This window comes from Eucyclogobius newberryi, unplaced genomic scaffold (genome assembly GCF_026437365.1).
Source record: "Eucyclogobius newberryi isolate DKJ021-1_F unplaced genomic scaffold, fEucNew1.0.hap1 SCAF_11, whole genome shotgun sequence".
Lineage (NCBI taxonomy): Eukaryota > Metazoa > Chordata > Actinopteri > Gobiiformes > Gobiidae > Eucyclogobius > Eucyclogobius newberryi.
Genome location: NW_027315735.1, coordinates 21,117,534 through 21,136,162, shown reverse-complemented (window position 1 = coordinate 21,136,162; position 18,629 = coordinate 21,117,534). Strand labels below are relative to the sequence as shown.

Here is an 18,629-nt window from a genome sequence, read left to right as displayed (position 1 = left end):
AGTAAGGCAGAAACCTCTTGTATTTATTATGAACATCTGCTCATTGAAAATATTAAATTGTTGAGGTTTGCCAAAACTTAAAACTTAAACTGAATTTTCAACATTGAATACAAGTATGAATGTTGTGAATGTGAGCTTATTAGTTTAGACCAAGGGTGTCCAAACCTTTTTCACAGAGGGCTGCATTTTGAAACTTAAATGGAGCAGAGGGCCACAGACAACAATTCAACAATGAAGTGAACCATTTTCAACCAAATTTTGCATTTGACATTGTTTTGATGAGCCACCACACCTTTAATACAATTTGGAACACATGTTAGGTTGGTATTGGTATTTTTTAAAGACCGTCCACACTGCCCCGGCTGACCCAGCTCTCCTTCAAGCTCATGGAACAACTAATGGGCTATTCCAAACCAAGATCAATATCAGTGGTTGGCAAACCCCTGAGTCTACATTTCTATGTTCAACACCTATTTTTATGTTCCCAAGTTGACCTCACTTTAGTTGAAGGAAAAAGTCTGTCCAAAATAAATTGACGTGGAATAACTGAAAATAAAAAATAAATCAAATTAAATTAATAATTAATAACGAACTCATTGCTGAGTCTGCGCATTTGCTTTTTGGCACATAACAAATAATTGACCTTATGCCATTCAAATTGAATTCATTTTTAAAGGATCTCGAAAACACAATCTTCGCAAATGAACAAGACCCAAAGGAAGCAAAAATCAACTACACAAATGAAGAACCTCTTCAAAAAATGTGCTGAGAAAAGATTGATTCATCATGGTGACAAAGCAGTGACTCCCACAGAGCAACACTGGAATCATATGATTGAACATCACAAATACAAGGTCCTGCATTATAAAACAAATCCAATTCGGACTGTGAAAGCAGAAACTGTCGATGAGAAGAAATTGAAAGAGCATGTAGAAAATGTATTATTTTCATAAAAAATACATACAATTTTGAAAGACATTCAAATCAGACGAGAGAGAGGATTTCTAACCAATATTCTGGTACTGAAAATAAAAGTATCAAACAAGAACCATCTTTCCAATAAGAAAAAGAAAAAAGAAATACAAAAAAGCGGGCGATTAAACCAGGCGAATCGAGCATGTGCAAAGATTGAAAATGACGGTGATCTTAAACGTATATTTGAGGGAACAACTCTGCTGACTGCCATATTTATGTGATGAGCTTCCACCAGTCAGAAGAACAGTGAGGACACGTGTAACTGTACATTATGTTACTCCAATTCGGATCTTTTGGAATAGAACACTTAATAATGTACAAACGCGTCTTTTGAGAACATTTCGCCTTCTGAGCTGAATCGAATGGAAGCCCAAGCCCCGCCCACTTTCGCGCAAGTTAACCTGACCGCACCTGTGACCGCACCTGTGCCAGGTTATGTCACGGTCAGGTTATGTCGCGGTCAGGTTATGTCGTGGTCAGGTTATCCCGCAGTCAGGTTATGTCGCGGTCAGGTTAACTTGCGCCCGGTTTAATCACAAATGGGTCGCGGATCCATTCACGTGCAGTTCATGGATCTTTGGCGCATGGAAAGTAGCGCTCAAACTCTTGTAAAAGTAAAAACAGGTGACGTGTCTGCTCCTCACTAGGCCTTTTCCCCTTTGCAAAAACGCTCGCCAAAGACTTTTGTTTTTTACTCATTTTCACGAGCTTTTGGGTCTACTTTTGAGCAGCGTGTTTGATGCGACGCATCCGCGATGACGTATCATATATAATACACGTGTCAGTTATGTTATCACGCAGGACAAGCAGAGATATAATATACTTGCCATTATATTTAGTGGATTTCATTGGCAATTTCCTATAAGGCTTTTCATTATACATCCACAGACAAGCTTATTAGTGTGTCGTGAGGAACAGGCGAAAGATACGTCGGAGAAGAGGCTGTCACTGATAGATTATTTCCATTTTTATTAGATGTTTTTGTGCGGCCCGGTAGCAAACGGGTTGCGGACCGGTACCGGTCCCCGGCCCGGTGGTTGGGGACCCCTGCTCTACAGTACCAACCATTCACATTGAAAGATCTAGATGCGCTGATGTTAAAACTGCCAAATCTGACACAAGGTGTGCCAGCCTTCCTCAGAGCATTGACCATAAATACTGCACTAGAAACTCTCTGTTGGGGACAGAGAGTTTGCAGAGGCAAATTTTTGTTCTGAATTATCCAAGCGGATTCACGCTCCAGTTAGAGCATCCACACAACTTGCCACCACAAAGCCACAGTTAACCCAGGTGCTAAAAGAAATGTACCCCACGTGCATTGTCGACACACTGATGGTTCTGGAAGTAAAAAATTATGACTATTTCACAAACAGGCAAAGAGCTAAAGAACTCTTCCATGATGCAACTGGAGAGTCCATACAACCAGGAACCAGCAAAACTATCATGTTCTTTACTACTCTGGTAAAAGTACTACCCAAATCTGTCCAAGATCATTTGGGTGAAAAAACTGAAGAAGAGTTTGATGCCCATTATCAATATCATGTTGCCAAGTACCTGAAGGAAAATAAAGGATTGAATGAGGATTTGTGGAAAATGGAAGTGGAAGTGCTCAAACTACAGCTTAAAAAGCTCCAAGAATATGTGACTGATAAAAAGAAGGAAAATAAGTATACCAAGGTAATGACTGTGGCAACAGACAAAAATCCAGTGTCAGACAGTGCCAACAGCTTGCTGCGGCAATTAAGATGGTCATGGGACAAGTACAACCCAATATGGCCCCACCACGGGTGGCACCACTGGCCACAGACCCAAATGCAAACACCAAAACACCTGCTTCAGCCATCATCTACCATCAAGGATGTGGACGTAACACACACTCTCTTGTGGAAGAGGACGTGGGGCAGGAGCTGAAAGAGGATTAAATAATTTAAATGTGGCTCCTAATCAATGCTTAAAGTGCTTTGGGACCGGACATTGGGCACAAAACTGCCCCCAGAGGGGAATGCAATATGGTCTCCATCAAATGGTTCCACAATTTCAAGGACCACAATGATGAAAATGAGTCAACCCATGTCATGGTCTGCCTTATTTTACCTCATCTTTGGGCCTTGGGGGGGCACTGTTTCTGTTTTTCACCAATGCTATTGTTATTGCCTGTGTATTGGTTGTGATTGGATGCTGTGTTGTAGATTGCATCTGCTCCTACTAAACAACCTGCCAATCTTCTGACCCTGATGACACATGCTGACTATTACACTAACATGAATCTAACTCTGATATTGACAGACTGAACCTGACGAATCTGATTACTACATCCCACCATGTGTTTAACTGGGTATGCTCAGGGCCGGCCCAGCCTATAAGCGAACTAAGCAGCCGCGTAGGGCCCCGAGGCGTTAATAGGGCCCCCAATCTGGCAACCCGTCTTATGAGAAGTGCAAGCGCAGCGTGCGCCACTAGTATAGTAGCGCTGCTGGCGCGGCAGCGCACACAGCGGTAACATATAACGCACAAACCGCATTTATTTGTAATGACAATCTGGCAACCAAGACACCAAACCTGCGCTGATTGGTCAACTTCATTGTGCGCGAGGAGCTCGAGAGCAAAACATAAACACAACACAACGTGGTCCCTGCGTGGCCCTCATGTCCAGAGGAATATATCCCCCCGATGCCGAAAAACGAAAGAAGAAACTTCTTGACGATGTAAAGAAACTGCAAACTCAACAACACTCTCCAGGTATTGAACTTCTCTTACAAAGAGACGGTTAATGCTGCTGTTTGAAACAACACGATTCTGTCACGTTAGTTCGCTCAGGCTGGAGGCGACGAGAGCTCTGCCCCGCGCACAATAATATGTGTCTGAATGAAAAGATAATAAGCTTAATATTTACACCAGCCCGGTGGTGTGAGCTGCAGGTGAGGCCGGTGAGGGGCGTCTGTGCCCCGGGTCACTAAGAGGCGGAGATCCGGTCCGGACGAGCGCTGTCTCGTCCAGAACCTCTGATGTGAGACTTTGGAGTGAACAGTGTGCGGCCCTGTCCCGGGCCCCTGTCCCGGGCCCCTGTCCCCTGTCCCGGGCCCCTGTCCCGGGCCCCTGTGCAGCCTCAGTTAGAGATGAGCGGGTTTGAGTTTGCGTCCCTCTCTCTCACATCACCATGCGTGAGATCAATCGTGACTCGTGATGTCTGTTTTACTTTGACTTCTTAAAGTGGAATGAGAGGAACGTAAAGGTTTATGCATGTAAGGTCCATCAGCCAATCACATCGCAGCATTGTTTCATGTCCAGTGTGTGATGTTCAGATCAGAACAAACATTTATATTCTAATTCACTTTTAATAGAGCAATAAAACATTTCAATTTATTTAAAAAGCATCATTAGACTATTTGTTATAAATTATAATAAATTGATAGTGAAAAATAACCAGACATATTATGATTACGTCTGTTATAGAATAATACTATATATTTTCATACAAAAGTGGCAAAGCTGCAGAAACGCAATCTCTTCACTATAGCTAGGTTTGGACCTTCACTTCTCGTTCTGTTCATTCTCTGGGAATAACATGTTTGCACTGTTTTATCAGTGTTAATTGTTAATCAAGCAATGCTTATGCTATTTGTTTAATTTAATATAACTTGTTTTGTCACTTTAGCAAGAAGGAACAGTTGGGAGCTGTAAAAGATAAATTAGTAAGGATAACTATTACTTTTACATTTTCAGTTAAAATGAATCAATTTGATCATAATTATTTTTCATAGCCAATATTGTATCGAGTAATTAAGTACACTAATGTATTAATAACTGGCTTTAGTCATTTTCTCCTGGCACAGTTTCATCACATCATCATTTTATAGCATTACAACCTCAACATTTTACTCTTACTTTAGCCGGCTGGACCACATTAAAATGCAGCAGAAGACCCAAAAAAGGTCTGAAAATCTCTGGGGGAGGGCCCCCAGACCCCCCCCCTGTTCGTTAATTTAAACTGCTAATGTGGCTGTAGACCCTTAACGCCCACAAATACACCCAAAAACATATCTGGGACGTGTGTTATTTGTACAGGGAGTAGAGGTGATGTCAGCGGAATACCAAGTTGCATTGTGGGATTTAAGTTATCAATATTTGAGCTTGTGAGGTGCTGAGAATAAACTAACTGTAAAACGGAGTTTTGGTGCGCTTTGTTAGCGTTGAAGAAAGTTCCCATATGTGAATTGTTTACTGACAATGGCAATAAAACTGATTCTGATGACGTGGTGAGGGGCCCCCAAAAATGTTTTCGCTTAGGGCCCCCTGAAGGCTTGGGCCGGCCCTGGGTATGCTCCTTGTCTCACGCCATTCTATGTCCATGATGGGTTATTTTTATCAAATGTTTTCTTTTATGGTTTTGTTGAAGAATACAATTATTTTTGGAGGTTTGCGTTCTATTATTTTGTGAGGTTGCGTCTGGCGCCTCTTTAGTGTGATCACATGTGGATGTGATCAAAAGGAGGCATTGTGAATGTTGACCGATTGTTTTGCCTGTTTTCCCTGTTTGCACCAAGTAAAGACCTTGAGAACGATCCTCGGCCTCTCTTAGTCTAATATAGACTAAACTTCAACGCACTCTTATTGAAACTTTCACCCCACAATGATGAGGGCACGGCGCAGAGTTTTCAAATTATGTATAGTATGTGGTGTCCATGACATAAGCATTATTGTTTTTGCTGTGCTTGATGTATTGTTGTTTTGATACACTGTCGCTCGTGGCGATTGTTGTGGCGATTGCCTTGGCGATTGCCATGGCGATTACCAAGGGTATCAACCAGTCACACCAGGAAAAAAGCCCATGCATACCTGCATACTTATTCCTGTGAAGCCCATTCACTCATTGTCCTCCAAAAACACTAAAAACACTCCTGGCATCGAGCTGTACACGAGAGCCCATGCAGCTAAAATTAATGGGGAATGAGTTGGCAAGTCAGACGGGATGGTGTACGCGCTCGTCATGAAAATTCGCCCTCACTGGGACGTGGGGAAGCTCGAAACCTTTCGATTACTGATAAAATGTTGAGACAAGTTTATTAATTTTTATTTATTTGGCCCGAGTGCCTCAAGCTGGTGAGAGGCCTATTTGTTTTGTAAGGCCGTACAAAAAAATAGATGGATAAGAAATGGCCCAAAAAAAATTCAGATCTTCAAATTATGTTGAGGAGTGGGGGCATCAAAACTTATCCAAATTATTTTTACACCTTTCACGGTCTCCATGTGGCAAAGTCGCAAAATGTTGTTAGAATTTCAGAAATGTCCCAAAATTTAAATTTGTCGCCATTTTCACATACAAATTGTGTCAAATTTAAATCAGCTATTAAACTCTTTGATATGAACCAACTTGATGTGAAATCATTTAATTTAGAGCTCCTACAGGGTTAAATAATTTTTACATGCCTAGCAAAAAATTAAATTTTTCGAATTCTTTGGCACAAAATTCCATTTTGGCATCCCAATCAAAAAAGTCGATCAGACATATGTCATATTTCTTAGGGCTTAGCCATAGCAATGACCTCCCATGATAGTACAATAGGAAAATCACCAAATCTCATGTTTTCTTTATATACTTTTATGAACTCCTCCTAGGAAGTTAGCCCACTTAACCTAAAATTGGGTGTGACTCCTCTTCGGGAGTGTGCCATCAAAAGTTTTTTACTTACTTTACGTGCAATGGTGCACATTTTGCCAAGAATTTCCAAAACATTGCCTTTTGAATGGGGACCACAAAATTTAATTCCTAAAATTTTGCACAAATTTATATTTTTGTATGCTGAGCAAAAAAATCCAATCAGACCCATGTCATATCTCTTACGGCGTTGCCGTAGCAATGGCCAAAACATGTTTTTTCTATGGGAAAATTGCCAAATCTCTGAAAAACAGAGAAACAGGGAAAAACACCTACAGAGAAACAGTGAAACAGTGAAAAACACCTACGGATTTGGCAGTAGGTGTAATAAAAAGAGCTAGATTGGGGTTGCATCCTCTTTTTGCAGGGCGGCTATATTTTGAATTATTGTCACATGTTACTTGTACACTGTCATTAGAACTAAGGTCATATTACTTAAATGTTTTTATAGTGATCCAATGTTGATGTTGTGGGACACTGCCCAGCACAGATTATTGCAATAATTCATTAGTGTTGATATTTTAATGAGACATTTCTCAATGTATTCTACTGAAGTAAGATAAGATAAGATATTCCTTTATTGTCCCACATGGGGAAATTTCATTGGTGCAACGCAGGTAGATACAGAGGTAGATACAGAAGAACAGATCACTTAAAGGAAGTCTGAAAAACACTTTCAGTAGAAGATCTCCTATAAATAAAGTAGTGTTTGTTTATTCTAGAAGTTTTAGCATACACACATACATATGTATATACATACAGTATTACTGAACTGTAGATAAACTTTAAACTCAAAGCATAAATGCCTTACCTTTTCTCCAGATGTGATGTGAGTCCGTGGTCTAAATTGCAGAGTGAACCACAAATATCCTGCTGTTTACATTTTAAGCCCCAATTTATACAAGAGTGGCCTGTGTGTGACCCTCCCACTCAATGGGATTAGTTATAAAGTTGCCTTTCTTCCCAGTGTTGACAATATTGTACTCATTATTGTATGAAGTAATCTTAGTGAGGCAAATTTGTCAAATAAGTTTGTATATTTGTTATTTTTATATATTTTTGAAATTGTATTTTATGTAGCTGAAATTTGCAACTTGACAACATTTAGAAATAAGTTACTATCGCATTTTCCAACCATTTGTCTTGGAGATCACAAAAAATGAATACAAGACATACTCCCAATATTTTATGTTGACTTATAGTTGAGTTCTCAGAATTAGTGTGCTGTACACTTTTCTGACACAAGAGGTCAGTGCTGACTGCCACTATAAATCAGGGGTGTCCAAACAATGGCCCGGGGGCCAAATAAAGCCCTCAGACCAATTTTTGTTGACCCTCAGGCGTCCTGCTAAATTGGCCCAAAGAACAAGAAGTACAACTTTTTACTGTGAAATTGGAAACATTCCAACTTTTTGATTTCATACCAACCTAATATTAATGTTCCTAGTCTTATTACGGGTGTGGAGGCTCGTCGAAAGTCGAAACTATGTTAAGTGCAACATTTTGTATGATTCACTTTATTATCATGTTGTCTGTGGCCCTTTGCTCCGTATAAGTTTGGAGACCCCTGCAGTCTCTTTAGCATCTAATTTCAAAACATGCTGTTGCAACGTTTCACTATTCAAAATATATATTATGTTTTAAATTGCTGTGGCAACGATCCTAATTTTTCATCATACTGAAACCCATGGTGCGTTCAAGTTATTGATATTTTATGATGCCATAATTTCAGATTGCACTCTATGAGAGATTTACTACAAAATACATATCCAAACAGATCCATTAATGTTGAATGTTTTTCATTAATTGTTTGGATTGGCTCCACAAACTTGCCATATTAAATGGCTAGTAATTCAAATAATAAAAGTATTTTCAACTGACAACAATCATGTCTTTGGAGTTAAATAATGGCACCAGTCTCTGAAAACAAATGTGAAAACATAATTCTCACTTTTATTTCTGACAGAAAATATAATGATCTTTTTGGCATTTTTTGTTTCAAGTGGATAGGTTTTAAACAGCCATTTCCAGCATAGAATCTTGTGATGTTACACCGACCATATCCGACCAAACCCCCCGATCTCAGATGTTAAAACAGATACAAGACAAAACATTTTCTCAGAAAATGCCTACTTTTACTTATAGTACATCAACGTCAACTATGCCTAGTTTTAAGCAACTCCGTGACGGTTAAGTTGAATAATCTTCTGGAAATTTGCAACTTTGCCAATAGAAACATCCCTCAAAATGAATGAGAATTCCATAAATTGGTTTGAGGGTTTGGAACCATTTTTGTTACAAAGCTAATCTTGACTCGACTAAACAGGGCCAAGTTGATGCAAAAACAATGGTCCAAGGTGTGCACTATTGAAATATAGGTGATTTAGTTTCTTTTTTTTTCAAGATTTCAGTTGCTAAAATGTGAACTGGGGATGAGAGAGGGAAGGATTGTTAGAATCAGAATCAGAAAAGGTTTGTTGTCATTGTCAGTGAATAAAATCCACAGGCTAGGAACAGCCTGTCGAGAGCCAGATTCAAACTCAAGACGCTGCTATCCACCCCGAGCAGCACTCGAAGACTTTTCACATTTAACAGATTCTGTATATTATTTTGTTGTAAATGATAATCGCTATGGCCATGGTCTGAAACCCATGGATACTGGTAGAATTTTGTATAGTAGCCTGTATCGATACATTTCTATTTTTAATTTAGATTACATTGTTACTATTTTTTTTTATTTAAACTGTGTCTCAAGTTGCATAGTTCAACCATACAGGCCAAACAGGCCAACTGTGACACTTTCAAATGTCTCTGTTGATGAGAGATCCAATGTTCACAAAAAAGGCTATAGATTTCACAGCCAGCTTGAGGGGAAATGTGTCTGAGGGTTTGAACCCGAAAATAACATAGACACTCCCCCACAACAGCCCATCTCTCGCCTCAGTTCACTCTGAGGCTGGAAAGCTTGTTGCATCTAACATGAGGAGCTGTGTGTTCAGTACAGCTTCGGTACAGTGCCTGGTGACAGCTTTTGCCTTTGCATCTTGATAATTATAGCTCTGCCTGTTACTTATTTAAAAATATAGCCAGAAGATGATAATCGTGTTGTTACATCTCAGTGGGATTTGATAACAACAGCCTGCCCAGGGACTACAGGTGGGAATCAGCACTTGAGCTACAGCCTGGCACAATGCACATCTCCTGTTATAGTGTACTGTCCCTGTTTCTGTAAAAATAAATACAAATAAATAAAGTTAATAATGAACTTTGGTCCGATATTTGGGTTATGCTAATTCAACAGGCCTGAATATGTTTGTCCATCTTCTTAAATGTGTACCATGTAAGTTTTCTGGTGGAAGGGCTGCCTCTGTCTTGTCTCCATGCAGATGCTATTACTTTGCCTAGAATGTTCCACAGTATAGCATTCAGCATATACTCCATGAAGACAGTTGTCAGGTCTAGGAGAGGCGACCACTCTCATAATAAGAATGTATGTTTTTCTTTTTTTCTTTTTAGGATTGTTTGTCCTGTAGGCTTGATTAGACAGGACAGTACAGCATGAAATAGGGATGAGAGAAGGAAGGACATTCAGCAAATTGTCAGAGCCGGAATCAAACTCATGACCGGCTGCACGTGGATCCTGGGATATGTGCTTTCAAGGTATTTTTGAGCTACTGAGTTTACTGCAATACTGTAACATTCCCGGCAATGCAATAACAAATCTATGGAGACAAACAGGTGGTGGACCTCCCAGCAGAAGCATTACATAGTGCACCTTTAAAATATGCAGCTTTTATTTTGGCTTGCAAAACATTGTATTTTTTTTTTTTTTTTTTTAACCAAAGGAATCTTACTAAAATAGTTTATCCAAAAGTTGTTGTTTTTGTTTCCACTATAGCATTCCTTGCGACTTTGCTGTATATACAACACATAATGTAAAAGACAAACACTACGTAAATTTCAGAAGCCCTGAAGTAAATTAAACAATAAAATGTGATGTTAGACCAGTGTTTATATAAATATATAATTTTCAAATCTCAACATTTTCCACAAAATGTCAAACGGATGAACTTTTAAGTTTGACTTTTGCTTGTGGGAGTGGAGTTTACACTGATTCACATTGACACCAGGAGGGTGTTAGCTGAGTCAACCCTTTCACTTTGATACAGTCTGAATATTATTTTATATTTTCATTATATTCATTTCTTAGAAGTCATTAGTTGGAATAGCCCACTTTCACTGCAACTCATAAAATCAATAACTGTGTAGAACACAAGTTGCCTGCCTCCAGTTTCGCGGCAAATAGTGTGAATAATCACACGAACCGTATGTCCCATCGGATCCCTATAGAAGTTTGTAATGCCTCCCTCGCCCTCCATCGGGAGAGTGTGGTCTGATCTTCTGCCCCATGTTCACAGCTTGAGGCAGCAGATGACCCTCCACCAGACATCTCCTCGTGATTCTTCTGGAGCAGATTGAGTGGGTTGTAGCTGGCATTGGCCTGAGGAGCTTTTGGTGCCTACTGATGACTGATGAACTTAATTACTAATCCACTCAGCCCCATATGCTGGAAAGGACAGAATTATAATACTTGAAAATGACTATAATTATAACAAAATTATGGTATACAAGCACATAATATGTTTGTATAAATTGAGGCAAGTTTCACTCCACAGTTCAGACAAGATCACTTTTTATCTTTGCGTTACACATTAGACTAAAACTATGAGGACCTTTTCTCTTTGAGCTTCCGTACATACAGAGACATTACGCTCATTAAAAACAGAGACGTTTCGCAACAGATTATAGCTATTAGTTTCCATCTGCAATATCCAATTTGCAGGAACACATATAGGCCTTCAATGCAATTACACTCAAAAGCAATAAGAAGAAATCACAATGTCCACTCTCTGACCCAAGCACACACATGAACAGTATTTCAATTTACAATGAACATAAGTAACTGTTACCAAAACATATATTAAATCCACAGGTTGGAGCAACATTTACATTCTTAAGCTGTTTTGATTAGTGTGATGCTTCTGCAGGACAATCACTTTTATACAATGGTACCAAAACATTTAATGGCATTTGTAAAGACAGACTTCAGTAAAATAAGGTTCATATATTTTTTGTGGTGAATTAAGCAAACTTGACTCCTGCATATAGTTGTTAATAGCATTTTATTTACAAAATAAACATTTATCGCTTTCCAAAACTTAATTTACATCCTGGTCCATTTTAGCTGAAATTCTTAATCTAAAATGGGCCAGGCTTTTTATAAGTTTCAAACTACATTTGTACAGTAGCATGTATAATGTATAAGAATCAGAGAAAACACTTAAACATGTTTGTGACCGATCACACGTCAAAAGTAAAATTTCATTCTCATGCATCAATTTACCTGATCCACATGAGCACACACATTGGACAGGAAAGGAAACGTACAGATTTGGACTGAAAACTCAATTTAACAAAAACATGACAGAAACTTCCCTATGATAAAGTTTAGTGCTGAAAGTGTTCAATAGTCGGTATTGGAAATGCATCTGGTCAGGGAGCAGTGTCACATGGATTTGCAGTGTTGGCTTTAGAGATGCGACAGAGAAGACTCACCGTAAAATGAGTGGATTTGAGTTTGACAGAGTCAGGAGAGCCTATTTTGAAATACATTTTACCTCCACATGTGGCTCAATTTTCAGTGGGTAATATGGGCCACAAAGAAAGACTAAGAATCAGAATCAGAAAAGGTTTTATTGTCAGTGAACAATGTTCACAGGCTAGTAACTTGCTTTGGGGATTCAGTGCAACAGACAACGATGAACAATAATAAAAGCAAGATATATCAAATCAAATAAGGCATGCATTAAAAAAAAAAACTATTTAAATGTACTATAAGATCAAAAATAGACTTAGCATGTTCACAAAATTTACAGATTGAATAACTGCGAAACGATTTAACAGTAAACTGATTTCTTATTTTATTGTTAAAAAAATCAAAACAGTGGCCCAGATAACGTGATTTCACCCTGTTGCATTTGTTTTATTTATAGGCTTTATCAGACCATAGATTAGACGTCACGCTCACGTCGCACACTAAATAGTCCAGAGACTATACATATGTGTTACACATTTCTAAAGTGTTGCAAGTCAAAATAGAAGGTGCTACATTGGGGTTATTTTATGGAGAAGCCTCTCATTTGTCTTGTTCGTCTGACTCTTGGACTTCACACACTCTCGTTCTGCAAATGCCAAACGTATTCCACTTGTGCCTTATTTTGAGTTGTTCTGTTCTCCTTACAGCCCACGTTACAGACTCATTTGGCTAAATTCCTGTGGTGCGTAATGTGATGGCATATGACACTGGACATGTCAAAACAACTCAGGAGTCGTTAATTATAGTTTGAAGATGAGGCAAGACTGACTCAGATGCAAGGACATAATGCGACAGTTTGTGATGAGATACATATGGTAATGACAACTGCCTTTCTGGGCTGTCCTTCCGTCACGTGCCTCCTCCTTTCTAGTGACGTGTATCGGATCCTCCGCGGCTCGCGCTCGTGGGCGCACGTTACGGCCCATGGTTACAGCCCATGGTTACAGCCCATGGTTACAGCCCATGGTTACAGCCTATAAAGGCGCGTGCCGGGCACCAGAGAGTCACTGCGAGCCGCTCCAGCCCCTCGACCACCAGAGCAGAGCAGAGATAGCAGCAGGCATCTTCACGCTTCGCAGGCTAACTCGCTTTTGACTTTGGCTCGAGATGGAGACACGCTGGACCAGAAAACGCACCCTCACCAACTTAAAAGGTAAGCTGGTTTTGGGCTGTCTGCATGTCCTACTACTGTGCCACTGCGCACAATAGTTTACACAAGTAGTCAGTTTACTCTCTAGGTGCACTAGGTACTTTTGTCACTTTTGCTTGCGTTTTACATTTTTTTAATACCATCCTGACATTAGAAAAATACTTGACTCTGGGCATCCTGCTCGGACAATAGTTGGGTTTGTTTTCGGGGTCAAGGGGTGAGGTTGTTGGAAAATCTTGCGCACAATAGATGAATGGGACGTTCATTATTATTTAACGCATGTACTTTGCCTGTGGTAGTCCTTTCTGTGTAGTTATTCGAGCGGTGCCCAGAAGCTCAAGCATTATTGATGACAACCTGAAACTGACGAGGCTCCATTGACCTGTTTTACGCCTGGTGCTTCTGGTGTAGTTTGCCTGGGAAGTCGAAACTGAGGTCAATTTAACGTACAGTAGCACGGGTCACTTTCAGTAAAGTATTTTGCTTAAAAAGTGTGTTAGATCCTATACAACTTATTATTTAATTGTAAACAGATATAAATGAAAGAATGTGGTTATTTATAATAAAAGAGCCATGAAGTTCACGTCAGGGTTTATTACAAGATCCTCTTATAGTAGAAAAAGCTTCAGTTGTAGTCATCTGGACTCAGAACAGTATTCATATCGGAGTTCTCGATCTAAATTCTTTTATTGACAATGACTCTTGGATGAGAGTCGAAACGTCTATTTTTTCTAACTGAGTCCAGATGACTACAACTGAAGCTTTTTCTACTATGGAACACGCCTGGACGAATGAGGGATTACACCGACACAAGATCCTCTTATGTTTAGCAATGCTTTATAGATAATTGAAGTAATGTTGCCATATGAACCTGTTGTAATTTTGTTGACCTGACTTTAACTGTGCCCTTTCCTGTGTAACCTCAGGTGGCCTGGTGCTATGGCTGATTCTGTGGCTGGTTGTGGTGAAGCCGGGTGGAGTGACGGCGTGCCCCAGGCTCTGTGTCTGTTACCCCTCACCCATGACTGTCAGCTGCCAGTCCCAGAACCTCACCATAGTTCCATCCGGCGTCCCCTATGACTCTCAACGTGTGTTCCTACAAAACAACCGAATCACGGAACTTCGCTCTGACTCCTTTGGCTTTGAAACACAGGTGAGAATGCTGTTCAAATGCTTTCAAATAGTAAATCAGATAAGTAAATAGATTAGATACAACACATGCGTCTTCAATGTGTGCAGGTGCTTTGGTTATACGGCAACAACATCACATGGATTGAGGCTGGGGCTTTCAGTAACCTGAGGGTTCTGGAGGAGCTGGACCTGGGAGATAACCCCTCTCTGCGGCATTTGGAGGGGGGTGCTTTCAGAGGGCTGGAGAAGTTGCAGAGCCTGCACATGCACCGCTGCAAGTTGGCAACTCTTCCCCACGACCTTTTTCTTAAGCTGTATAGTCTCCAGTTTCTTTATCTACAGGTATACTCAACCTCCACTGCAAATGCACAAAGTACACCCATATCTTACACTGAATGTACTATACAAATACAAGATGCAATATAAGTATTGCTTGGTTCAGGTGGTGTTTAACTTGCTGTCTTCTATCTCCAGGAGAATCAGCTCCACTTCCTCCAGGATGACCTGTTCTCTGACCTGGTTAACCTCTCTCATCTCTTTCTGCATGGGAACCGCATTCGTGCTTTGTCTGAAAATGTCTTCAGAGGCTTGGTGAACCTTGACCGCCTCCTTCTCCATGACAACCGCATCCGTCAGGTTCACCGCAAGTCCTTCAGGGACCTGGGCCGCCTGACCATCTTGTACCTGTTCAATAACTCCCTGGCTGAGCTGCCAGGACAGACCATGAGGGATGTTCAGGGCATACAGTTCCTCCGCCTAAACGGTAACCCCTGGTCATGTGGTTGTGAGGCTCAGCCTTTGTGGGAGTGGTTTAGTAAATCCCGAATCTCTTCGTCTGAGGTCATGTGCACCTCACCCTCCCAGCGCCGTGGCCAGGACCTTAGGTTCCTCCGCGAGCTGGACTTCTCCCTTTGTCCTGTACCTGACCCTGGCTCTATGGCAGGGACCACCACTACCACATTCAGCTCCAAGACCCGCTGGTGGTTCTCCAAAAACAAGCCTGCATCTTCATCCAAATCACTGTATCAGAAGAACTCTGAGACAGTGAAGGACTTCCCCACTGCTGTTAAACCCAAGTTCCCTCCTAAAACCCCATTTGAGTCTGTCCCAGTTAAGTATGAGATGTCAGAGGATGAGGCAGCACTGCCTAAGCTCGACCCAGAGGAATACTGGGCAAATTATGGCAATGAAGATGCCTCTATTCGCTGCTTTGAACTTGAGTGTCCACCGGGTTTTGATAACTCAGCCTTCTATTCATCCTCCACTCTACCCAGTGTCCCATGTCTTCTCCGTCTTCTCTGTCTGTCTGTATTGGCCATCTCCCTCCATTTAGTGTTTGGCTGAACCTCTCTTGCTCCTGCTGCGTTCTGACAAGTAGACAAGTGTCAATACTCTCTGCTCTCACCTGTGAATGCTGATGCAGGTGATCTTATGAACAATAGAGTGACGGAAATATTCATAGTAGGGCAGGATTGCAGTCACTGCTGCACAGGCATGTGCTAAAAAGGCATTTTGAACCAGAATGAGTGAATTAACAGGAGAACAAACAGAAGGCCAAGGCGTTAGAACGTTAGATATTGTGATGGACGTAAAACAATGCAGGCATTGTTGATCTTAGGTTAAAAAAAACATTGCTCTGTTTTAAAGTTGAATCTCATTATTTAGAGATAACTTTCATGTAGATAAAGCAGGTTATTCATTTTAGACTAGAAAGTAATTTGCTGGAACAAATGAATGTTGAATATTCTTTCTTTATCCCTGTGTTTTTGGCCTTTTTCATTTCACAACAATGTAAACCATACTGCATAATCGTCACTTTCATCAGGAACATTCTATATCGATCAACAACTTGGTCAATGGAACCACATATAACACAATCCTCATATTTCTTATGTTGTTTAATTTGATTCATAAGATATCAATATTTTTGCCTTTTATCACCAACAATCAACAATACCAAAGCTCCAAAAAAACTATTTTTACTAAGGTTTGTAACCTTGCACCTGTAATAGCTGTAATAGCTGTAATGCCTAAGTGTTTGATTTTTAGTGTGATGTTTATCCTTGTATCTTTTTAAAGATCTTATATTAGTTTACCTTCAAATGCTCGGTTTTATGATTTAGTAACCTGTTTAACCTAATGTCAATCTGAAAGGATTGTATTTACTATTATTTATTAAGGCATATGGGCTTTGTAACCCAGAAAGCTGAATCATAACTGCAATACTGTGACCTTGTTTGATTTTGATTTGACGTGTTTTTATTATAAATAATAAATCATTCTAACAAGGAAATTACAATTGTCCTATTTTTCTCTCTCTTTCTTACGCACACACACGCCACTGAGGAAAACAGGTCAGGACCTTAGCTGGAGAATTTGTATTTAGTTATAAACCTACATTTAACCAGATAAACACCAAATGAGGTCAAAACCTCCTTTACAAGGGTAAGAAATTGTCACTTATATACATACTACCTTCAAGGCACTCAAAGCTCTTAAAAATAAGGAACCACTTACCTATTCACACACACCTTCGCACACCAGTGCGCACAGACACTAAGGGCGAAGACGCATGGTCAACCTGTGGGCCAGTGGATCTGACCGCTCTACCAAGGATATTTACGTTGAGAGCGGGGTTTGAGCGTTGATCTTCGGACCTTAAAATAAAAAAAAACTTAACTACCCTTAAAATGGTAAATAAATTGTCACACAAGGTGACTGTTGCCTATATTGTTCATGGTTAGTTTGATTGGGTAAATTCAGAGGATCCCTGAGGAAACTTCCCTCGACAGGGGAATACTTATGTCATAAGTATTCCCCTCTGCTGTAGGCTGTGTTTACCACTGGTAATTGGGCTTTTTGGTGGCAATCAGGTTCCTCTGCCTGGTTTAAATGTCTTCACTCATTTTGCATGTATGTATGTTTGAGTGATTTATTCAAGATCTGTCTTTCACAAGGTAAAATTTAGATGTTGTTTATACCAAGTTTAGGCCTATTTTAACCCGGTTTCAGATATTTTTTTACTGGCAGACCTTTCCTGGTGTAAATGGGGGTGGTTCATGGTGTGAGAAGCACACAGCACCTCATTCCAGTTTCAATACTATAAGACATGTGTAAATATGGTTCTGCAGGGTTAAAAATGTGTTATGGACTGACAAACACAGGCTGATATGATTCAGGGATAGGGCGGAATGTGGCAGAAGCCAAGGCAAAACTATGACTATTTGTCCCAGAATCAGACACCCACTCAACAGATTAACAGTGTTGTAATGGGCAGGGGTATCGGGAAAAGCCAGTCAAATACAAAAAAAGATTAGGAAAATTGTAATACAAAGTACTACTGCATTTATAAATACAATATCAAATACCACTTTGAGGAAAGACACTGTATCACTGTCCCTGCAAAAGCGGGATGAGTTGTTCTGTTTGATGGTCTGTCCCTCAGGCTGTTCTGGGGCAGCCTGAGTCTCCTGTCTAAGGTGATCTGGTATGAGAGCAGGGTGTGATCTAGTGGGTGTGATGCACTGTTCCTGATACTGAGCAGTTTCTTCAGAATCCTCCTCTCGGCCAGATCCGACAGGCTCCAGCCCAGATCCATGGCTCCAGCTCCACACATAGGACAGATATAGCCGTCATACATCATAGAACAGCAACAGCAGAGCATGTTCTACAACAGAGTTGTAAAACATCTTCAACATGATCTTACTGACAATAAATCACCTGAGATATTTTTTTTTTGATCCGAGCAGCTGCATATTTGGTAAACTAACTTAATCTAACTCCTCTGTCTTTGGGCCAATGATATAGTTAAAATCCTGTGCATTAATATTTCTGCTGCTTTTATTATCTTTTTGTCATCAAATATGTTTAGTCATATAGATCAACATATTTTAAAATGTAATCTAAAAAAGGCTTATCAAAAGGTGTTTCCCCTTTTAGGACTTGGGGGGTCGTGTGGTTTCTGGTAGTTATTTAGAGAAATCCTTTGTATGACACGCTGCCACCCATTCCCAACTCAATCTCCTTTTTTTGCCTTGGTTTTGTGTCTTCTGGCAGTCTTT

General features: G+C 40.2%; 1 protein-coding gene across 1 annotated transcript; it reads left to right on the top strand.

Moving 5' to 3' along the window:
* The first annotated feature begins 13,299 nt into the window (after nt 1–13,299).
* On the top strand, nt 13,300–16,175 carry LOC140353031 (reticulon-4 receptor-like 2). Its single transcript, XM_072437790.1, has 4 exons — nt 13,300–13,440; nt 14,364–14,590; nt 14,677–14,910; nt 15,043–16,175. The coding sequence occupies exons 1-4, from the start codon at nt 13,395–13,397 to the stop codon at nt 15,910–15,912; spliced, it is 1,377 nt and encodes a 458-aa protein (XP_072293891.1). The 5' UTR covers nt 13,300–13,394; the 3' UTR covers nt 15,913–16,175.
* The last annotated feature ends 2,454 nt before the right edge of the window (nt 16,176–18,629 follow it).